General features: G+C 49.2%; 1 protein-coding gene across 4 annotated transcripts; it reads left to right on the top strand.

The window, feature by feature from the left end:
- The first annotated feature begins 7,292 nt into the window (after positions 1-7,292).
- Positions 7,293-17,361, top strand: Lzts3 (leucine zipper tumor suppressor family member 3). Of its 4 annotated transcripts, none has more exons than XM_034496082.2 (5): positions 7,293-7,450; positions 12,206-12,368; positions 12,843-13,319; positions 13,649-14,503; positions 14,834-17,361. In XM_034496082.2, the coding sequence occupies exons 2-5, from the start codon at positions 12,297-12,299 to the stop codon at positions 15,530-15,532; spliced, it is 2,103 nt and encodes a 700-aa protein (XP_034351973.1). In that variant the 5' UTR covers positions 7,293-7,450; positions 12,206-12,296; the 3' UTR covers positions 15,533-17,361. The 4 variants fall into 4 exon arrangements, with proteins under 4 accessions (XP_034351973.1, XP_076785872.1, XP_076785873.1 ...); XM_076929757.1 differs by having other exon boundaries at positions 7,326-7,446; XM_076929758.1 differs by lacking the exon at positions 7,293-7,450 and having other exon boundaries at positions 12,843-12,977.
- Positions 17,362-19,178: the final 1,817 nt, after the last annotated feature.

The following is a 19,178-nucleotide window of genomic DNA, read 5'->3' as shown; positions in this document are numbered from 1 at the left end:
TTCAAAGAAAACTCTGAGCTGGGTTAGTTGTTCTTGCTGTTAGAAAAATGGGAACTGGTTTTTTTTTTTTTTTAAAGTCTGCATGCTTCCATGAAACCAGTTGAGTCTGTGTGAGCTCAGCACATAGGAGCTACATGGTGAGATGTTCACAGCTCTCCTTGGCTACAAAGCATTTACTTAGGGTAGTGATTGATGTTTCTTTTTACTTTGTATCTTGCAAAGAAGTTTATAGTGATCAAGTCCAGGTAGCTCCTTAGTATTATAATACAACTCAACAATTATTTTATTTTATTGTTTTATTATTTAGAGACAAAGTCTTACTGTGTAGCCTTAGTGGGCCTAGAACCCTCTATGTAGGCCTCTCTATGTAGAACTCTCTATATAGGCTGGCTTTGAGCTCACAGAGACTACATGCTTCTGCCAGCACTTGAGATCAAAGGTGTGAGCCACCACTCCCAAAACAAAAACAACACTGAAAGTTGAGACCTTGGGGAACATAAAAGTATAAACAAACTGTCTACTTTGGGGACTGGAGAGATGGCTTAGTGGTTAAGAACACTGGCAGGTTTTCCAAATAACCCAGGTTTAAATCCCAGCACCCACATGCCAGTTCACAACTGTCTGTAATTCTAGTTTAAGCGAATCTGACACCCTCACACAGATATATATGGAGGCAAAACACCAATGTAAAAGTATCTTTTTGGGGTGTGGCATATAGTTAAAAAGTGATAAGAATACAGTCATGAATATAGTTTTACATTTTTCTTTACCTTTTGGTTTTCATAGACTATATACATGTGTCAGTTATATAACATCATAAAATACCTCATCATACTTGGAGCATAACCATTTCAGTTATATTTTTTATATTGGTGTATGTCATCTTAAGGATCTTTACGGGTCATTTCCATAAATATTTGGTCCAATTTCAAAGGATTTTTTCTAATTAAGTAAGCACTGCTTTTTTTTTTTTTTTTTTTTTTTTTTTTTTAAGGTTTGGTACATCTCTTTAACCCCAGCCCTTTCAAGGCAGAGGTAGTATATCTCTGAGTTCAAGGCCAGCCTGGTCTACAGAGCAATTTCAAGGACATTCAGGGCTACACAGAGAAACTATGTCTTAAAACGTTTAATACAGGGGCTGGGAAGGTGGCTCAATGGATAAAGTACACAGTGGGCACCAATATAAATGCCAGGTGCCAAAATATGTCTTTAATTGGGGTGTGTGCAAGGAATATGGCCTACATACACAGACCCCTGCACCTCATTGGCTGGTAAGTCCAGCCAAATCCATGAGCTACAGCTTTAGTGGAAGACCTTGTTTCAAAAACAAGGTGGAGAGTGAGCAAGGTAGAAGACAGTCAGGGGAAATGCCTGATGTCCTCCAGACCTCTACGTGAACCACGCCCCAGCTTTATACAAACATCTAAACTACAAGTGAATTAAGTTCATCATTCACCACAGTTCGGGGTTCAGAGGCACAGTTCTCCCAGAAAGGCAGCCCCACATTCCTCTTTGAAGCTGAAAGTGTTCTACTTCATTTGGGTTGTGATTTTATTCACCATTCAACAATGATCATCCTTCTGCATCTGCTTTCCTGTGCTGCCATAATGTCTTACCAGAGCTTAGTACTGGGGAACAACACAGACTTATTTCTTATGTGTACAGTTATTTTGGTACAGGTTCTCTTGTACCTCAGGCTGACCTTGAATTCCATCTGTAACTGAGGATGACATTGAACTTCTGATCCTCTTGCTTAACTCACAAGTACAGGTGTGTACCATCTGCTCAGTTTTATGTCATGATAGAGCTCAAACCCAGGACTTCATGTAAGCATTGAGTTACAGCCATAGCTGTATTTAGGTGGATTTATTACGTTTGGAGGCATAGAACTCCAATATAAGTTGTACAGGGTAGGACTGAATTCCCTTCAAGAAATAGTCTACTGGTTGTTCACCTACATCTGCAAAACCACTTATGTCAATCTCTCTAGCCAGTTTTTTATAGTTGAGTCAGTTTTCCTTCTGTTTTTCCTCTCTTTTTGTTTCTCAGCTTTGTTTGTTTACGTAGCCCTGGCTGTCCTAGAACTAGATCTATAGACCAGGCTGGCTTTCAACTCAGAGATCTGTCTTACTCTGACTCCACCCAGTCACATGAGTGTTGTTCTTTTTTTTTAAAAAAAAAGTCTCACTGCATAGCCCTGGCTTGCCTGAAACTTATATATACAACTCAGAGAAATCCACCTGCTTCTGCCTCCAAAGAGTGCTGGGATAAAGGCCTGTGCCACCATACAGACCTAACCATCAGTCTTTTCTCCTCTCACCCTTCTTCCTTCCCTCTCTCCCTCCCTCCCTCTCTCACTCCCTCCTTCCTTCCTTTTCTTCCTCCCCTCTTCCCTCCCTCATACCATCCCTCCTGTCTTTTCTTTATTCTTTCTTTTTTCCATCCTCTTTTGATATTTGTTATTAATGGTTCTTCTTTACCCCATTGATATTTAGACAGGGATTCCCACGCCTAAGCCACAAGAGCTGCCAAAAAGGCCACCTGACACTAGACAAGTGAGATTCATAGCATGTGTTTCATAAATGTGACCACAGGTCAATGAAAGACGACACTACAAGCCGAGCAAAGCTGCACTGGAGTTGCAAGTGCTCCACTTGGTACAAAGCTTGGGGTATTTATTTACACATTCAAAGTAGGAAGGCAACCTGTGTTTAGACCATATAAGGTGTGATTTTACCAAAGCCAAGGTAGTACATAATCTGGAGTCTTAATATCAACTGCGATAAATGAGAGTTCCTCTCCACCCTTTCTAGATCTCACTCTCTAGATCAGGCTGGCCTGGAAGTATGTTACCCAGTGTGACGGTTTGTGCATGCTTGGCCTAGAGAGTGGTGCCATTAGGTGTGGCCTTGTTGGAGTAGGTATGTTACTGTGGGCATGGGCTTTAAGACCCTCATCCTAGTTGCCTGGAAGCCAGTCTTCTCCTAGCTACCTTTGGAACAAGACATGGGACTCACAGCTTCTCCTGCACCATGGATGCTTCTCCTGGATGCTGCTATGTTCCTGTCTTGATGATAATGAACTGAACCTCTGAACCTGTAAGCTGGCCCCAATTAAATGTTGTCCTTGTAAGAGTTGCCTTGATCATAGTGTCTGTTCACAGCAGTAAGTCCCTAATGAAGACACCCAGGTTGGCCTTGAACACACAGTAATCCTTCACCTTCACAAGAGCTGGTATTATAGGTGTGAACCACTATGCCTGGCTTGGGTAATTTATAAAGTTAATTTGCTTATTTGGAAACAGTATCACACTATGTAGCCCAGGCTGACCTAGAATTCATTCTATAACCTAGGATACCCTTGAACTTTGGTCTGCCTATCTCAGCTCCAAATGTATACACTTGAAGAGCACCACTACACCAAACATTAGGTATTGGTTTTTCTTTTGTTTTATTAATTTTTTTTAGCTACCATTTCTCCATGTAGCCCTAGCTGATCTGGAGCTCATTATGTACCCCAGGCTGGCATTGTGGCAGTCTTCTTGCCTCTCCTACTCCAGTGCCCAGTGCTAGGATTACAGGTATGTAATACCTTTTGTGGCTTTTGGGTTTTGTTTGTTTTTCTAATATGGATGAGTGTTTTGCTTGCAGTATGTCTGTGCACTGTATGCACTACTGGTGCCTTTGGAGGCCAGAAGAGGGTGTTGCATCTGAGACTGAAGTTCTAGATGGTTGTGAGCTGCCGTGTAGGTGCAGGGACTTGAACCTATAGAGGAATGCGCCCTCTAGAAGAGTAGCTGGATGGTTCTCCTAACTACGAAGCCATCTCTCCAGCCCCGGAATAATTTACTTTTTTAGATAGAGTCTTACTACTTTGTCCAAACTGACCTCTAGTTTGTAGGTTTAAAGTCTTTTTCTCCCTCAATCAAGCTCCTGGGACAAGCATGTGCTACCACACATAGCTATAAGTGACTTTCTTTCTTCTCTCTTTCTTTCTTTCTTTCTTTCTTTCTTTCTTTCTTTCTTTCTTTCTTTCTTTCTTTCTTTCTTTTGAAACAGGTTTTCATGCTGTAGCCCAGGCTGGCCTCAAACTCTTAGCTGTCTTTATGCATCAGCCACCTGAGTGCTGGGATAACCCCATCCTCCTTGACAGTATTACACTGAAGAGACAAAACCACATTCCCCATGAAATAGGGACAGAGAACTGTAAAGAGAAGAATTTAAATTGAAGACAGAGGGGTAATAGAATGGGCCAACAGGGATGAGGTGAGCAGAGTAGATGTCTCTGTGGAGATGCTGAAGAAGATTGAATCTGTGATGGCTAAGAAAAGCTTCACGTGCTTTCTCAGGATGCAGAGGCACATTTGACAACAGCCATTGAATCTGACAGTTTTGGTGGGACCCTAAAATCTTCACAAATGACAGGAATGTATTGTGGCTTTCCTAAGTTGAAAAGACATCTTTTATTTCTAGAAAATTAACAAATAGTGCTACTGAGACATATAGTAGCGACCTGTGAGTCCTGAGGATAAAGAAACGCTCTGGGCAGGTGAGATGGTTTAACAGTAAGACTGAACAGCTCAGTCCCCCAAATCCATGATGGAAGGAGAAAACTGACTCCACACATCTGCCTTGGCACAATTGTTCTTTCTCAAAAACTTAACAGTAATTTCAAAAGAATGGGGCACACTCTTAAAAGCTCTAGGTAAAGTGTCTGCTTTAAACATAAACGCAGCTCTGCTGCCATTCCCAGTGAGAAGACGAGGAGATGAAGATGGAAGATGGGAAGACTTCTGGGAACAGAGTCTGTGGAAGCATTGTCACCTAGGTCAGATGCTTGAGAACTGTCAGAAACCAGGCAAGTGTCAGTTGGGGCCAAAGGGGAATAGAAAAATCAGCATAAAGCTGGGCAGTGGTGGCGCACGCCTTTAGTCCCAGCACTTGGGAGGCAGAGGCAGGTGGATTTGTGAGTTCGAGGCCAGCCTGGTCTACAGAGTGAGTTTCAGGACAACCAGGGCTACACAGAGAAACCCTGTCTCGAAAAACAAACAAACACAAAAATCAGCCTGAATACTAGCAATAACGTGAGATGGAGTAAACAGAGTCGGCAGAAGCCAAAACCAACCTAAATGGATGTGTGTGGTGCTGGATGGAACCCAGGTTCTCATACAGGCTAGGTTTACACTGTCCCTGAACTACACCAACCTCACCTAGCACTCCCCAGGCAGAGACAAGGGATCTCTGATTTCAGGGTCATGGTGAATACATAGTGAATTCCAGGCCAGCCAGACAGCCAGAGCTACCTAGTGAGACCCAGTCTTTAAAAAAAACAAACAAAACCCCTCACAATAACTCCCCGAAATACATGCTGTTGTGAGCCAATCAAAACTTTATCTTGCCTGGCATGGTAGCACAGACCTTTAACCCCAGCACTTGGGAGGCAGAGGCCCTCAGGTCTCTCTGAGTTTGAGGCAAGCCTGGTTTAGATAATACATTCCCATACAGCCAGGGCTCTGTAGAGAGACCCTGCCTCAAGGGAAAAAAGAAGGAAGAAGAGGAGAAGGTGGAAGAAGAAGAGGAGAATGAAGAAGAGAAAGAAAAAATGTCTCTGGGATTCTTCCCATGTTCTATCCCCCTCTCACTGAAAAGGATAGCAAAGCTGGATTCATTTGTTTAAAGCAAGTATAACACATTGCCTCTCTGACTTAAAGGAATTTATCTTGTGATATGGTGGCCACAAACCAGGAGGATCACCACAACTTCCATGACACTCAGTTCACAGAGTTCTAGATTATATAAATAATTTGTCATTGGCTAATAATGACAAAATAAGATCTTAGTTTATATACTTATTTGTTCAGTTGGTTGGTTTTTTGTTTGGTTGTTTTTATGATGTTTTGATTTTGGTTTTTTGAGACTGTGTTTTTTTGTGTAGCCCTGCCTGTCCTGGAACTCTAACTGTAGACCAAGCTGACCTTGATCTCAGAGACCTTGCCTCTATCTCTCAAGTTCTGGAATTAAAGGCATTTACTTAATACATTTAAAAGCAATCATTAGAACTGAAGGCAGGAACTCATTAAAATCACTACAGGAAATAAAAACAGTTGTTATAGAAAAAGAAAGCAAAAAAATATTTTTTTAAATCTATGACACAGTTCTATGTCATAGGATGGCTAAACTCATCAGGTATCACAATCAAAACCGCCAGCCTTTGGCTACTGCTGAAGCCTGGGCCTAGTTTGCTTCCTTATACTGATCAGACCTCATAGTTGAAGGCTGAGTGCTTCCTTCAGCAGGTTTTACTGGGAGGCTGGCAGCCCTTGTAGTGTATGCCACATGCACGTGCCAAGGAGTTAAGATGAAAACTTTACTCAATCTCTTTTTGTGATGGGGATTGTATTGTTAGTTTTACAGCAGGCACGGGCACAAGGTATAAAATACAAATTTCCTGTAGCGACAAGTTTTAAATTGGTCAATTTATTGGCTTTTGTCTCCAGCAAGATCATAGCTGCAGGTGCCTTCACACCCCCGGATCTTGTAGGTTTGAAGGCTCCTGGGGGTGGGGGGGGTTGTTTTGTCTTCCCCCTAGTTTTGTTTTTGGTTTTTTTTTTGTTTTTTTTTTGTTTTTTTTTTTGGTTTTTCGAGACAGGGTTTCTCTGTGTAGCCCTGGCTGTCCTGGAACTCACTCTGTAGACCAGGCTGGCCTCGAACTCACAAATCCGCCTGCCTCTGCCTCCCAAGTGCTGGGATTAAAGGCGTGCGCCCCCTAGTTTTTTTAAAGTTCTATGTATGGTTGTTTCGACCATATACTTGTGCAGCACCCGCGGAGGCCAGAAGGTGTTGGAGCCCTTGAAACTAGCCATCATGTGGGTACTGCGAACCTGGGTACCCAGGTTCTATGGAAGAGCAGCCTGTGCTCTTGCTTGACTACTGAGCTATCTATCCAGCCCCAGATTTGAAGGATTTAGGGCGTCTGCTACACGGAGACTAGCTGGTGCAGGAGTTGAATCTAGAGTCCAAGCGGGGTTGTCCATAAACCACAGGGCACATACATCCAGATATGGGGTTCAAAGAGAGTAGGAACTTGCTGGATTTGTTGGAGGACAGAAATTGGGGGCTGACCCCAAGAATTTGGAACAGTGGTTAACAGGGACTGAGGCCGAGTATCTGCCACCCAGCCTGTTGGGCAGGCGGGCCAGCGCTCAGCGACCAAAGGGGTTAAGGCACCGAGTCCCACCCCCGTCCAGGATTGGCGGGTCCCGGGGGCGTGGCCGAAGGGCGGGCCTGCGTTTGCCGCAGCCGCTGGTGGGCGGGCCGGGCGCGGGGCAGGAGGGGCCAAGAGCTGAGCTCGGCCGCGCCGCGCGCCCTGTGGGGCGGGCTTCGGGCTGCGCCAGAGAGCGGGACAGCTAGCGCCGGTGTCTGAGCCTCTGCGCCGGACTCTGAGGCAGTGAGTAAGTGATACAGGCCTGCCGGGGTACCCTCCAGGTTCTCCCTCCGGTCACCAAGTCCGCTGCATCGCTCGCTGCTTCTGGCCAGTGGGAAGCTGGGGAGGGGGCGCGTCCCGCTGCTAGGGTACCGGGAGCTGGGGGATGAGGCCGATGATGTCATGGACGTTTCAACCGGCGGGGGAGGGGGGGAGGGTGGCGGCCGGAGGGGGTGCGGCCCGGATTATGTCACCTCTTCTCTCTGCACCCCGCCCCCCCCGGGGCCACGCGCGTTGGTGGAAAACCGAGGAAGGTATGGGTGGAATTTCTCCAACCGCAGAGACCTCTGTGGCACCTTTGCAGAGAATTTGTGGCTGGGGTCTATGTGCTATGGCGACCCTCCCCCCCCCACTCTGACACACACATGCACAGCTGAGGCAGGCTCCTGTGTGAGCGGGTGGGTGGGGGTGTGCTGTCGGTACCTTCTGATGAAGCACTGGCTTCATCAGAGCCAGGATCTAGGGGATGGGCCTCTTCCCCTGCAGGTGCCCACGTTTCCAAGGGAAGATGAATCTCCCCTCACACATCCCAACCAAGAAGTTCTGCTCCCTGAATCCCTTCCCTTAATCCTTCCTGGAAGCTTTCCCTTGTTTCTATGTCTGAATTCATTTCCTATTTACATTGCTCATAGCCAACATTCCCACAAGCCTTCGCCTTGCATTTTCTCGATGCCAGGTTCAGAGACCCCTAAAAGACATCTTTTGTGCCCTGGGGTAACACAGGCTTCCAATGGGGAAGCTCACAGTGAAATCTCCCTGGGGCATCCTGAACTAAGTGCTCCAAGACCCCTCGGGTATCAAGGATGCTACGCTGAGGAGTATTTGGACTGGTTCCAGAAGAATATAGGCTGGGCAGAGAGCTGAGAAGAGGTCATGTGTAGAGTGAAGAGCTGTTTTCAGGAGAAATATAGGATAGATATCAAGAAAGGCCTTAGAGACTATGCCACAAGCTCTACTTGGTTGTGGGTGCCAAAAAGAATACCAGGCATTTTACACACAATCCGTTTCCTTCTTAAAATCGCTGTAAGGTAGGTGTGAGAATCTAGGTGGTACAGTCTGCATGAGGTTCTGTAGCTGAGCTGTGATTTACACCTGGAGCTGATGCTGCAAGAATTCTAAGGCACTTGACCCGCTCATGGAAGGGTTTAGCCAGCGTCCATTTGGCCCCTTTGACTACCAGTATTGTAATGTCACAGGCACTGAGGGTTGACAGAACAGAAATAGAGGCAGGCTCAGGCAACAGGCTATCCTCCAGGAGTGATGCTGTTCAACTGCCCTTGCAGAGCTCACTGTTACCTAGGCCAGCCCATGAGCTTGTCCTACAGAGGGGGCTCAGCCCTTCCTCTCCCTCAGTTCCTACATGCCAGGGAAATTTATTCCACTCCTTGTCCTTGCAACTCTACCAGGGTTTTGAGGAAAGAATTTGCAGGAGCCCACGGTTGGAAGAGGCGAGGGGCAGGGGGCTGTTATATGACAGGTTAGAACTATGGCAAGAAACTCTATGGGGATTGCCTGTGGGTTGACTACAAGGCCATCCTCATGTAGAGCCTGAGAAAGGAGGCTCAGGACAATGTCTAGGCCCCTTAGAATCTGAGAAGGATCCACTGCAGAGAAGCAGAATGACATATGACCACCTCCCAGCTCTGATCCTTGTTCCTTGGAGCTCAGAAAGGGAGTGCACTTTGCAGTTTATAAAGATCTTCCCGAACACTCATCATGTTCCCCGTCACTCAGAGTCAACATGCTCACTGCTGGAGTTTGTTCCTCCCACCACAGCCTCTGGTGCAGCTCCTTTCCTAGTGTTCTGCCTTGTCTCACTTGTGGTGCCGGCCTTTGGTGTTTCTAATTTTTAATTTCTATCAAAATGTTGGGTTTTTTTTTTTTTATTAGTGAAATGTATGTATGTGCACACAGAGAGGAATCATGGGTGTCCTGCTCTGTCTCTCTCTGCTTCATTCCCTTGAGAGTTTCTCACTGAACCTGGAGCTAGGCTGGCAGCAAGCAAATCTCTGAGATCCTCCAGTCTCTGCCCTCCATAACGCTGTGGTTACAGGCACTAGCATAACTGGCTTTTTAGGTGGCTTCTGGGGATTCAGACTCAGGTAATCGTACTCATGCAGCAGGCAATCTTACTGAGCCATCTCCCCATCCTGTTGATTAATTATTATATTTTCCTCTGTTTGTTTTTGGAGTCACAACCTCATGCAGCCTAGACTGACTGGACTCCAACTCAGTGCACACTCAAGGTGGGCCTTGAACTCTTGACCTGTCTTTGCCTGCATGCCACCACATCCAGCTTTCAGGGTTACTTTTAAAATAAAAAGAAAAGTCTTTGATTCCAAACTTTGTTCAGTGAAGGCTTCCTCTGTCCTCTTTTAACAGAGAGCTCTGCTGCCTCTCCTCAGCACTCTGCCGTCCCTTTGCTCCATCTGCTTTTGTTTTACACGGCTTTTCTGAAACCATTTGACATAGACATCAATGATGTTCCAAGCTGTAGATCCAGGCCACACTCTTGACCTCCAGCTTTGCCTTCTGGAATATTTCTCTTCAACACTGGACACTGTCCTTGTGTTCTTTCCCTCCCTCCCTCCTCTCCTTCCCTCCCTCCCTCCCTCCCTCCCTCCCTCCCTCCCTCCCTTCCTGCCTCCCCTCCTTCTCACTTTGTTTTGTTTCTTTGTTTTTTTTGAGATGGAATCTCACTTGGTTCTCATCGTTGCTCTAGCGATTCCCCTCAGGTGGCCCAGGCTGCTCACTGCCGCTCCTGCTGCCTGCCTGTCTTCCTTCTTGTCCTCCTGCCACCTGCCTGTCCTCCTTCTTGTCCTCCTCTCTTTCCTGATTTATTTATTTATTTATTTATTTATTTATTTATTTATTTATTTTTGTACTAGGGATTGAATCTAGGGTCTTGCATTTGCTAGGGTGCACTTGTTAGGTTGACTACTTAGTCAACCACCAAGCCTTTTTTATTTTGTAAAATGGGGGCTTACTAAGTTGCTCAGGATGGCCTTGAACTTGCAATCCTTTTGCTTCCGAATCCTGAGGGGGGGTGGGGGGCTTGCCTCCAGGCTGCTTAGTGCCCCAGTTTTGGATCCCCTCCCCATTTTGGCTTTCAGGGCACAGCTTCTCTTGGACTTCTTGCTGCTCTCACACTTCTTCCCAGACTTATAGGGCTCTACCACCCTTGCTCCATGCTAGGCCCACCCACGCCACTCTCGGATGCTAACAATCAGTCTTTCTACCCTGGAAGAGGTATCTTTGGTCTTCTCCCAGGCAATCTCTGCCTGTCATGTTAATGATGTCACACCCACACCGGTGCCATAGCCTCTTCTCATGTTCTCTCCACCTGAGCTCCAGCTGCATGAGGATCACAGTTCTTCCTGTAACCGTGCCCAAGCTTCCCTGTTGGCTCCAAGCCTCAGGCCATTCAACCTTTACTCTGCCAGTCTCTGTATGCCCAGAGTGGAGATGACAGGAGCTAGGAGAAGGCAAAACAAATTCTGAGGGCACAGAATGCAAAGAGGCCTCCCCTTGGGATGCACACTTGTACATCTTTGCACTTAGATGTTTCCCTAGGTGCTTCTTGTGCCCAAGACTAGTGTCAGCCTACACGAGGGCACAGAATGGCCAAAAGGAAGAGGGTGGCAATTGTGCTGTTCTCCACACCTGTGGGGATGCACACTGAGTGGATTTCTACAATAGCAATGGCCAGCCTGCTAGTGAACTTACCACTACCTAGAGCCAGATGTAGTGTGGTCAGAAGAAATTGAAGGGAATGTGTGTTGGCAGCCTCCCAGGTTTGGGGTCTGATAGGAAGGACACAACGTTAGAATTAGGCATCTCAGTAGAAGGGACTTTGCAGAGCATTCAAGGGAATGATACATGGACCCAACTTTAATAGGGAGGAAGGGTGCCCTGCTGGGCTTCTGAGGCTTACAAGCCTGAAGAGCTTCTTCTTTCATAACGGGTACACATTTAAGCTATCAGAACTTCTAGCCAGTGGCAGGGACTTGCCTGTTGTCCCTACCTACCTGTATTATACAGATCTCCAGAACCATGTTCCAAGGAGCTGACTTGAGACAAAAGAACCAGGAAGCAAATTAGGCCTCTTTGAGCACGAGTAATATGAGGCCTTGCTCCCCCTTCTGTGGGACAGCTTTGAAAGCACACCCAACAGAATTGGCTCAACGGACTTCATGGTCACCTGAACAGGGTCAAGGTCCAAAGGGGCGTGTGTATGTGGAGAAATGGCTAATCTGAGAACTCTTCCTGGTGGTACTGCATTCTTAGCAGGGTTCAGCAGGCTTGGCATCCTCAGGGGTCATCACTGGTTGCGCAGGCCCCGCCCCTCCTTCACCCACCTGTGGGAAAAGCCAGGAGGGAGGAGTTGGCTGTTAGTGTTCTAGTGCTGCTGCGGCCCTGCCCCAGCCTCTGCCAGTTTCAGGACTGCTGCAAAGTACTGGTCTCAGAGAGTGGGGCACTCTGGGGCCAGGCCCCCATGAGGCCAAGTTAGGAAAACCTCTGGGAAGGCTCTCTTGCTACCTGCTGCAGCCATAGCCCGGGTGCATCGGTCTGCAGAAACGCGGCCGCTCCCACCTGCGGCGCAGGCCGCAGCGGCAGTTCCACCCACCCAACTCCAAGACCTGGGTTCTTCCCTTCGCTTGCAGCCTCCAGGCGCCTGGCGCGCGGCAGGCAGCATGGTTTTTTAATTCCTCCCATTTCACAGAGGAGAAAACTGTAGTACGGTATGGCTTGGTCGGCTAATCCAAAGTCGCGCAGCTGTTTCCGGCCGAGCCCGGACTTCGAGAGAGAGCCTTATGGCCCCTGCAGACCTGGCCTTGGAGGGTCCCAAGCTTGAGGACCCGCCGGCCCCCCACCTCTTTGGAAAGGTAAGAAGAGAAGTCTTCCCTGTAGTTGGCTTTCTCCTTGATCTCTAACCACCTTGGTTCAGGGGGCTGGGAAAGACCTGCGTTGTCAGCTTTTTTTTATATAGGGTTATTGTGTCTCTCCTTTAACTGAGGTCCCCTATTGAATTCAAGCACTGCTTTTCTCAACCAGTCAAATTTCCCCAGCCCACGAAACTGAAATATAGGAGTCATGACCCAGAGTAAATTTAATGAAAACTAAATTCTGGGAGTTGCAGCACAGTTAAGAGGATCACCGGATCTGGGAGGCTCACGGGTGGGGTGGGGTTAAGGAGTGAGCCCAGCTGAGCGGGTCTGTGCAACTTCATCTTGGAGGCCTGGTAACTCTGGTGTCCATTGTAAGGAACACAGAGAGACAAAGTGGGGCTCCGGTTGACTTGCTTCCGGGTGGAGGTGGGATGGATTCTGACCGATCTACCTTCCCACTTGTGCCCACAGTGCCCTTCTGGCTTAATCATGGCGAAGCTGGAGACATTACCTGTGCGCGCTGATCCAGGGAGGGATCCTCTCCTGGCCTTTGCCCCCCGGCCTTCTGAGCTTGGACCCCCAGATCCCCGCCTGACTATGGGCAGTGTGGGTAGTGGGGTGACCCATGCTCAGGAGTTTCCTATGAAAAGCGTGGGCACTCGAACAGGGGGTGGGGGCAGCCAGGGCAGTTTCCCTGGTCCAAGAAGCAGTGGTAGCGGGGCCAGCAGGGAGAGACCTGGCCGCTACCCATCAGAGGACAAGGTTCTCGCCAACTCTCTCTACCTCAATGGCGAGCTGCGGGGCAGTGACCACACAGATGTCTGTGGTAACGTGGTGGGCAGCAGTGGGGGCAGCAGCAGCAGTGGGGGCAGCGACAAGGCTCCACCCCAGTATCGTGAACCCAATCACCCACCTAAGCTCCTGACCACCTCTGGCAAGCTAGACCAGGTTAGTCCCCAGGACCAGGAGAGTCTCATAGCCCTGTTTAGGGTGGGAGGTAACCAAGAAGGTAGGTTAAGGTGGGAGCTCTTAGTGGGAATCATGGGAGACAGGATGAGAACCATCATGGGGAGCAATGGAGTGTAACCCTGGAGCTAAGTCTCACTTGTGGATCCAGGACAGAGATGGCTTGTGAGAGACTTGAGGTGGATCCCCAAATGGGGAGATCTAACAGAGGGCAGGACAAGGGTTCTTGAATGAGTCTTGGGCATGGGAAAGAGGAGGGGCCAAGGATAAGATCTCAATCTGATGCCTCTTCCCTGTTTTCTTTGGTGCAGTGCTCAGAGCCACTAGTTCGGCCATCAGCCTTCAAGCCTGTTGTACCCAAGAACTTCCATTCCATGCAAAACTTGTGTCCTCCACAGACCAATGGGACCCCTGAGGGACGACAGGGCCCTGCGGGCCTCAAAGGCGGACTGGACAAGTCTCGGACCATGACCCCAGCTGGTGGGAGTGGGGGCGGCCTCTCAGACTCAGGCCGGAACTCACTCACAAGCTTGCCCACCTATAGCTCCAGCTATAGCCAGCATCTGGCACCCCTCAGTGCTTCTACCAGCCATATCAACCGTATTGGCACTGCTGGCTATAGTAGTGGCAGCAGCGGTGGGGGGTCAGGCTACCAGGATCTGGGGACCTCTGACAGTGGGCGGGCTTCCAGTAAGAGTGGGTCGTCATCATCCATGGGGCGGTCAGGCCACCTGGGATCTGGGGAGGGCGGAAATGGGGGCCTGCCATTTGCAGCCTGTTCACCACCCTCGCCCAGTGCGCTGATCCAGGAGCTGGAGGAGCGGCTGTGGGAGAAGGAGCAGGAGGTGGCAGCTCTGCGGCGCAGCCTGGAACAGAGTGAGGCAGCAGTGGCCCAGGTGTTGGAGGAGCGGCAGAAGGCATGGGAGCGGGAGCTAGCGGAGCTCCGGCAGGGCTGCAGTGGAAAGCTGCAGCAGGTGGCCCGCCGTGCCCAGCGTGCCCAGCAGGGCCTACAGCTGCAGGTGTTGCGGCTACAGCAGGACAAGAAACAGCTGCAGGAGGAGGCAGCCCAGCTGATAAGGCAGCGGGAAGAGCTAGAGGACAAGGTGGCCGCCTGCCAGAAGGAGCAGGCCGACTTCCTGCCCCGGATGGAGGAAACTAAGTGGGAGGTGCGGGCTGGGGGGCTTAGATTTTCCCTCTCTGGCTCCTTTTCATCTTTTCTTCCTCTGGAGACCCTAGAACAGAAACTTACTACTGTGTAGGGCGGAGTGGGAGTGGGGGATATGAAAGGAGTAGGACCAGTTCAATCACAGTGACTGAGAACTGAGGCTGTCCTGGGGCTGTAGAGATGAGTCTGGCAGGGCGCCCCCTGTGGGGCTGATCCTGAGTCCCGGTGCTTAGTGCCTTTGGAGCTAGATCTGGGAGCTGGGTTGTGATGAGCCTTTACTACCCCGGCTCTGCCTTTACCGCGGCTTTTGCTTCCACCTGCCCCTGTCCAGGTGTGCCAGAAAGCCGGTGAGATTTCCCTCCTGAAGCAACAACTGAAAGACTCACAGGCTGATGTGTCACAGAAGTTGAGTGAGATCGTGGGGCTGCGCTCACAGCTTCGGGAGGGTAGGGCCTCGCTCCGGGAGAAGGAGGAACAGCTGCTCAGCTTGAGGGACTCCTTCGGCAGCAAACAGGCCAGCCTGGAGCTGAGTGAAGGCGAGCTGCCCCCTGCCTGCCTCAAGCCTGCACTGACCCCTGTGGACCTGGGCGAGCCACAGGAAGCACTGGCCTCCTGTGAGAGTGACGAGGCCAAGATGCGCCGGCAGGCTGGGGTGGCCGCTGCTGCCTCCCTGGTTTCTGTTGATGGGGAGGTGGATGCTGGGGGAGAGGGTGGGACACGGGCCCTACGCAGGGAGGTGGGGAGACTGCAGGCTGAGCTGGCTGCTGAGCGGCGTGCCCGTGAGCGCCAGGGTGCCAGCTTTGCAGAGGAGCGCCGGGTGTGGTTGGAGGAGAAGGAGAAGGTCATTGAGTACCAGAAGCAGCTCCAGCTGAGTTACGTGGAGATGTACCAGCGCAACCAGCAGCTGGAGCGGCGACTTCGGGAGCGTGGGTCAGCAGGGGGGTCTAGCACGCCTACTCCCCAGCATGGAGAGGAGAAGAAAGCCTGGACACCCTCTCGCCTGGAGCGCATCGAGTCCACAGAAATCTGATTCTCTATCTGCGTGCACAACCTTCTGACAAGTGCCTTGTCTGAAGGTCGGAGTCACCAATGTTCCCTTCCATTCATCTCCCTTCCCCACGTGTGCTGCACATCCCCAGACCAAAGAGGTTCTCGAAGCAGCTGTGACCAGCCCCTTTGTCCCCCAGTCCATGCAGCTCCAGCACTGCCTTTGTGGGTAACCACTCCAGACCCTCCTGCCAAGGAGAGCATGGGGGAGGAGAGAGTGCAATGGGGTGAGGTCCCAGGGCGAAGGGAGCATGTGCCCTTTCTGGGAAAGTCTCTTGTTGGAGATGGAGGCAGCAGGCTTGCATTGCCAGGGAGTGCCCCAGCCCCTTCCCTTCTTGGGCTGCTGCTGCCACCACCTTGTGTCCAGTGCTACTGTCTGTGCCCTCCTAGGCCACACAGCCTGAGGGAGCCAGTGTTGACAGACCCTAGGCTCCTAGTCTCTCTCCTTCATGTGCTGTTCTTCCCCAGGCAGATTGGCAGGGGAAGTGGGAGCAGATGGCCTGCCTGTGGTTGAGAGGGCTACCTGCCCAACCCCTCCCCCACCAAGGTATCTTGGGCTCGAGCCTCAGAGCCTGGACTAGTCCTGAGCATGTGTCCCTCTGTGTATTTTGAGGGAGGTGAGAGCTGAGGCTGGAAGCTCAGTGCCCAGGGAAGATCTGCCTTCCTATCCCTGGGAAGGGTCACCTAGAGGCTTCTCAGCCCCACCCTCACCCTCTGGCCAGGATCCTACAAGGCTACATCCCCTGCTGCTTGGTTGACCCCCCAAACCCAGGGTCACTGCTCAGCTCTGATTATAGCTATCCTTGCCTCTTAGGTATTGTGTTTGCCCTGTTTCTGAGGTCAGATGGATGTCTGATGTCTTCCAGTGTTTCCCCTCACTCTCTCCCCTCAGTCTCCTTTCATGCTCACATCTTCCCAGGCTGCCTTTTCTTCCAAGTCTCACCTTTTCTCCCAGCAGAAAGCTCTGCTTGGCTTTTGGTGCACTGCTCACTCCCAGCTCCACTGGCCCAAGTCTGAGCCTGGGGCCCTTGTTTTGAGGAGCCAGTCAGAGTTGGATGTGACTGTCCTGGAAGAACAAGGCTAGCATGTGTGTGTGTGTGTGTGTGTGTGTGTGTGTGTGTGTGTGTGTGTGTGTGTTGCTTGCCAGACTCTTGAGTTGGGTCATTTGTCTGGGCAGGGTTGGCTGGTATGGTCATCAGTATGGGTTGTGACAGTCAATGTCACTTCCTTCTCTAGGATCTCTCAGATTCTATCTCCCCAAGACAGGCAGGGAAATTCTAATTTCTCTTTTAAGAAAGTAAATTTCCAATTCACCAGCAATAACGATCAGAGGAGACTTGGCCCCCAGTCCTTGTATTTCTCTTTTTCACTCTCTCTTCCACCCCAAGATTTCATCTTGGGGACAGGATCTAGAGGGTTGGTAACTACTGTGAGCAAGTCCCCCCAAGTCCTGACCAGCCTCCTCCCATGACTGGTGACTGTTTAACAAACTGTGCACCCCCCCCACAAAAATAGGAGTGCTCTGTTTGTAGCCTCCACCTCTCCGCACAGCTCCTCCTGGGTGGTCTTCAACAGGCTTTTGACTTTGATTGGAGGCTACTCTGGCAACCACTGCCCACTCCTCTAATCCCTCACTATACCTGATCCAGACCCTAAGCCTGGTCCATGGGGACTGGGAAAAGGCATTAATACAAAACAAAAGAGATGGGGGGAGAGAAAAATATGAACAGCTTTGGAATGTCCAACCACAAAATAAATTATATATAAATATATAAATATATAAATATATATATCTACCATATGTGATGAAAAGACTTTTCGTTTTTCTTTTCCCAAAGAAATAAAATGGAGAAAGCTTCTTGGATGGCAATTCTGTGGCCAGCTTCTGTCTTTGCAAGTATGGGAGGTAAAGCTAGGGAACGGTGTAAGACAAAGCTGGAATAGATATTTCTCCAGAGGAGGCATGGGGCCAGAGTTACTTATTGTGCTACACAAGGAGATTGGCTCAAAGCCTAAGTCTTCCATGTGTGTCCAGGGGTGTGGTTCTACCTTTCCTACCAAAGGGGGTATTCTCTCTTCAGTTCAGGCTCTTAGCAGTGTTACCAGCTGACTCTAGATCAGGAGCTGTATGCTAGGCTGCTATCCAGAAGCAGGTAACATGGACAGCTAGGCACAGCCTGCAGTCACTTGAACACTTTAGTGATTAGCATTGAATCACAGAATGGGTTTTCAATTAATGACAAAAGACCCAAGTATGCTGTAAAATGGTGACCTGTCCTTTACAGAATTGTCTGCAGTCCTCCCCGAAAAGCCTCACAGTAACAACAACAACAATGGAGTACTCTGTAGACATCACATCTAACCGCTTTTAAAAAGTGGTTTATTTTCCCTTCACCCGACAAGTCTAGTAATAGGTATCATGGATATTGGCTCTCTGTGGATCTAAAGCAGTGGCTCTCAATGTGTGCGGTTTGACCCCAAGGTGTCAAACGACCTTTTCACAGGGGTTGCATATTGGATATTCTGCTATCATATATTTGCATTATGATCCCTAATAGTAGCAAAGTTACAGTTATGAAGTAGTAACGAAAATAATTTTATTTCCCCCCACAACATGAGGAAGTAAGTGTATTAAAGGTTCACAGCATCAAGAAGTTTGAGAACCACTGAGCGAGAGTCGAGAGTGTTCTTCCCCCCACTCATTCCCCCAACCTGTCTCTTCTTTGCCACAGAGAATCCAAGCTCTTTGATAAGATTGATTTGCACCATTTCATCAGAATATTGGAAGTTTTTCTGAGGCTGGGTGTGGTAGCACATACCTTTAATCCCAGTACTCAGGAAGCAGAGATAGGCAGCTCTCTGAGTTGGAGGCCAGCTTGGTCTACATAGTGAGTTCCAGAACATCAAGGGCTACACAGTAAGACACTATCTCAAACAAACAAAACAAACCGATAAAAGGTACAGATACTTTTTTTTTCTTTTTTCTTTTCTTTTCTTCTTTTTTTTTTTTTTTCCTCCGAGACAGGGTTTCTCTGTGTAGCCCTGGCTGTCCTGGAACTCACTCTGTAGACCAGGCTGGCCTCGAACTCAGAAATCCGCCTGTCTCTGCCTCCCAAGTGCTGGGATTAAAGGCGTGCGCCACCACCGCCCGGCTTAAGGTACAGATACTTAGAAAAGAAAAAAATGTTTTCTGGGGGTTGGGAAAATAGCTCAATCAATAAATTGTCTGCCATACGGATATATAAACCTGAGTTTGTACCCCCAGCATCAATGTAAGAGCAGGCCCTGAGGTCTGGTCTGTCTGTAACCCTAGCACAGGAGCCACTAGGTGTATTCCTGGAATTCATTAATCGCCCAATCAGAATCTGTGAGTTCTAGTTTCAGTGATAGACACTGTCTCAGAAAGTAAGGTGGAGGGTGATTGAGGAAGTCACCTGATGTTGACCACTGGCCTCCATATTGCACAAACCAAAACAGTCCTAGAAGCATGCAATAACTCCTCCTTTCCAGTCCTGTTGGCTAGAGGTGGGCTACAAGCTCCTCCCACTTCATGGAAGACTAGGAAACAGCATTTTGCAAAGAGAAACTGGACTGTCATGGCTGCCTAGGAGCAATCAAAGTTTATCCCC

Source organism: Arvicanthis niloticus, chromosome 2 (genome assembly GCF_011762505.2).
Source record: "Arvicanthis niloticus isolate mArvNil1 chromosome 2, mArvNil1.pat.X, whole genome shotgun sequence".
Taxonomy (NCBI): domain Eukaryota; kingdom Metazoa; phylum Chordata; class Mammalia; order Rodentia; family Muridae; genus Arvicanthis; species Arvicanthis niloticus.
Note: the sequence above shows the minus strand (reverse complement) of the source record. Positions and strands in the feature narration are given on the sequence as shown.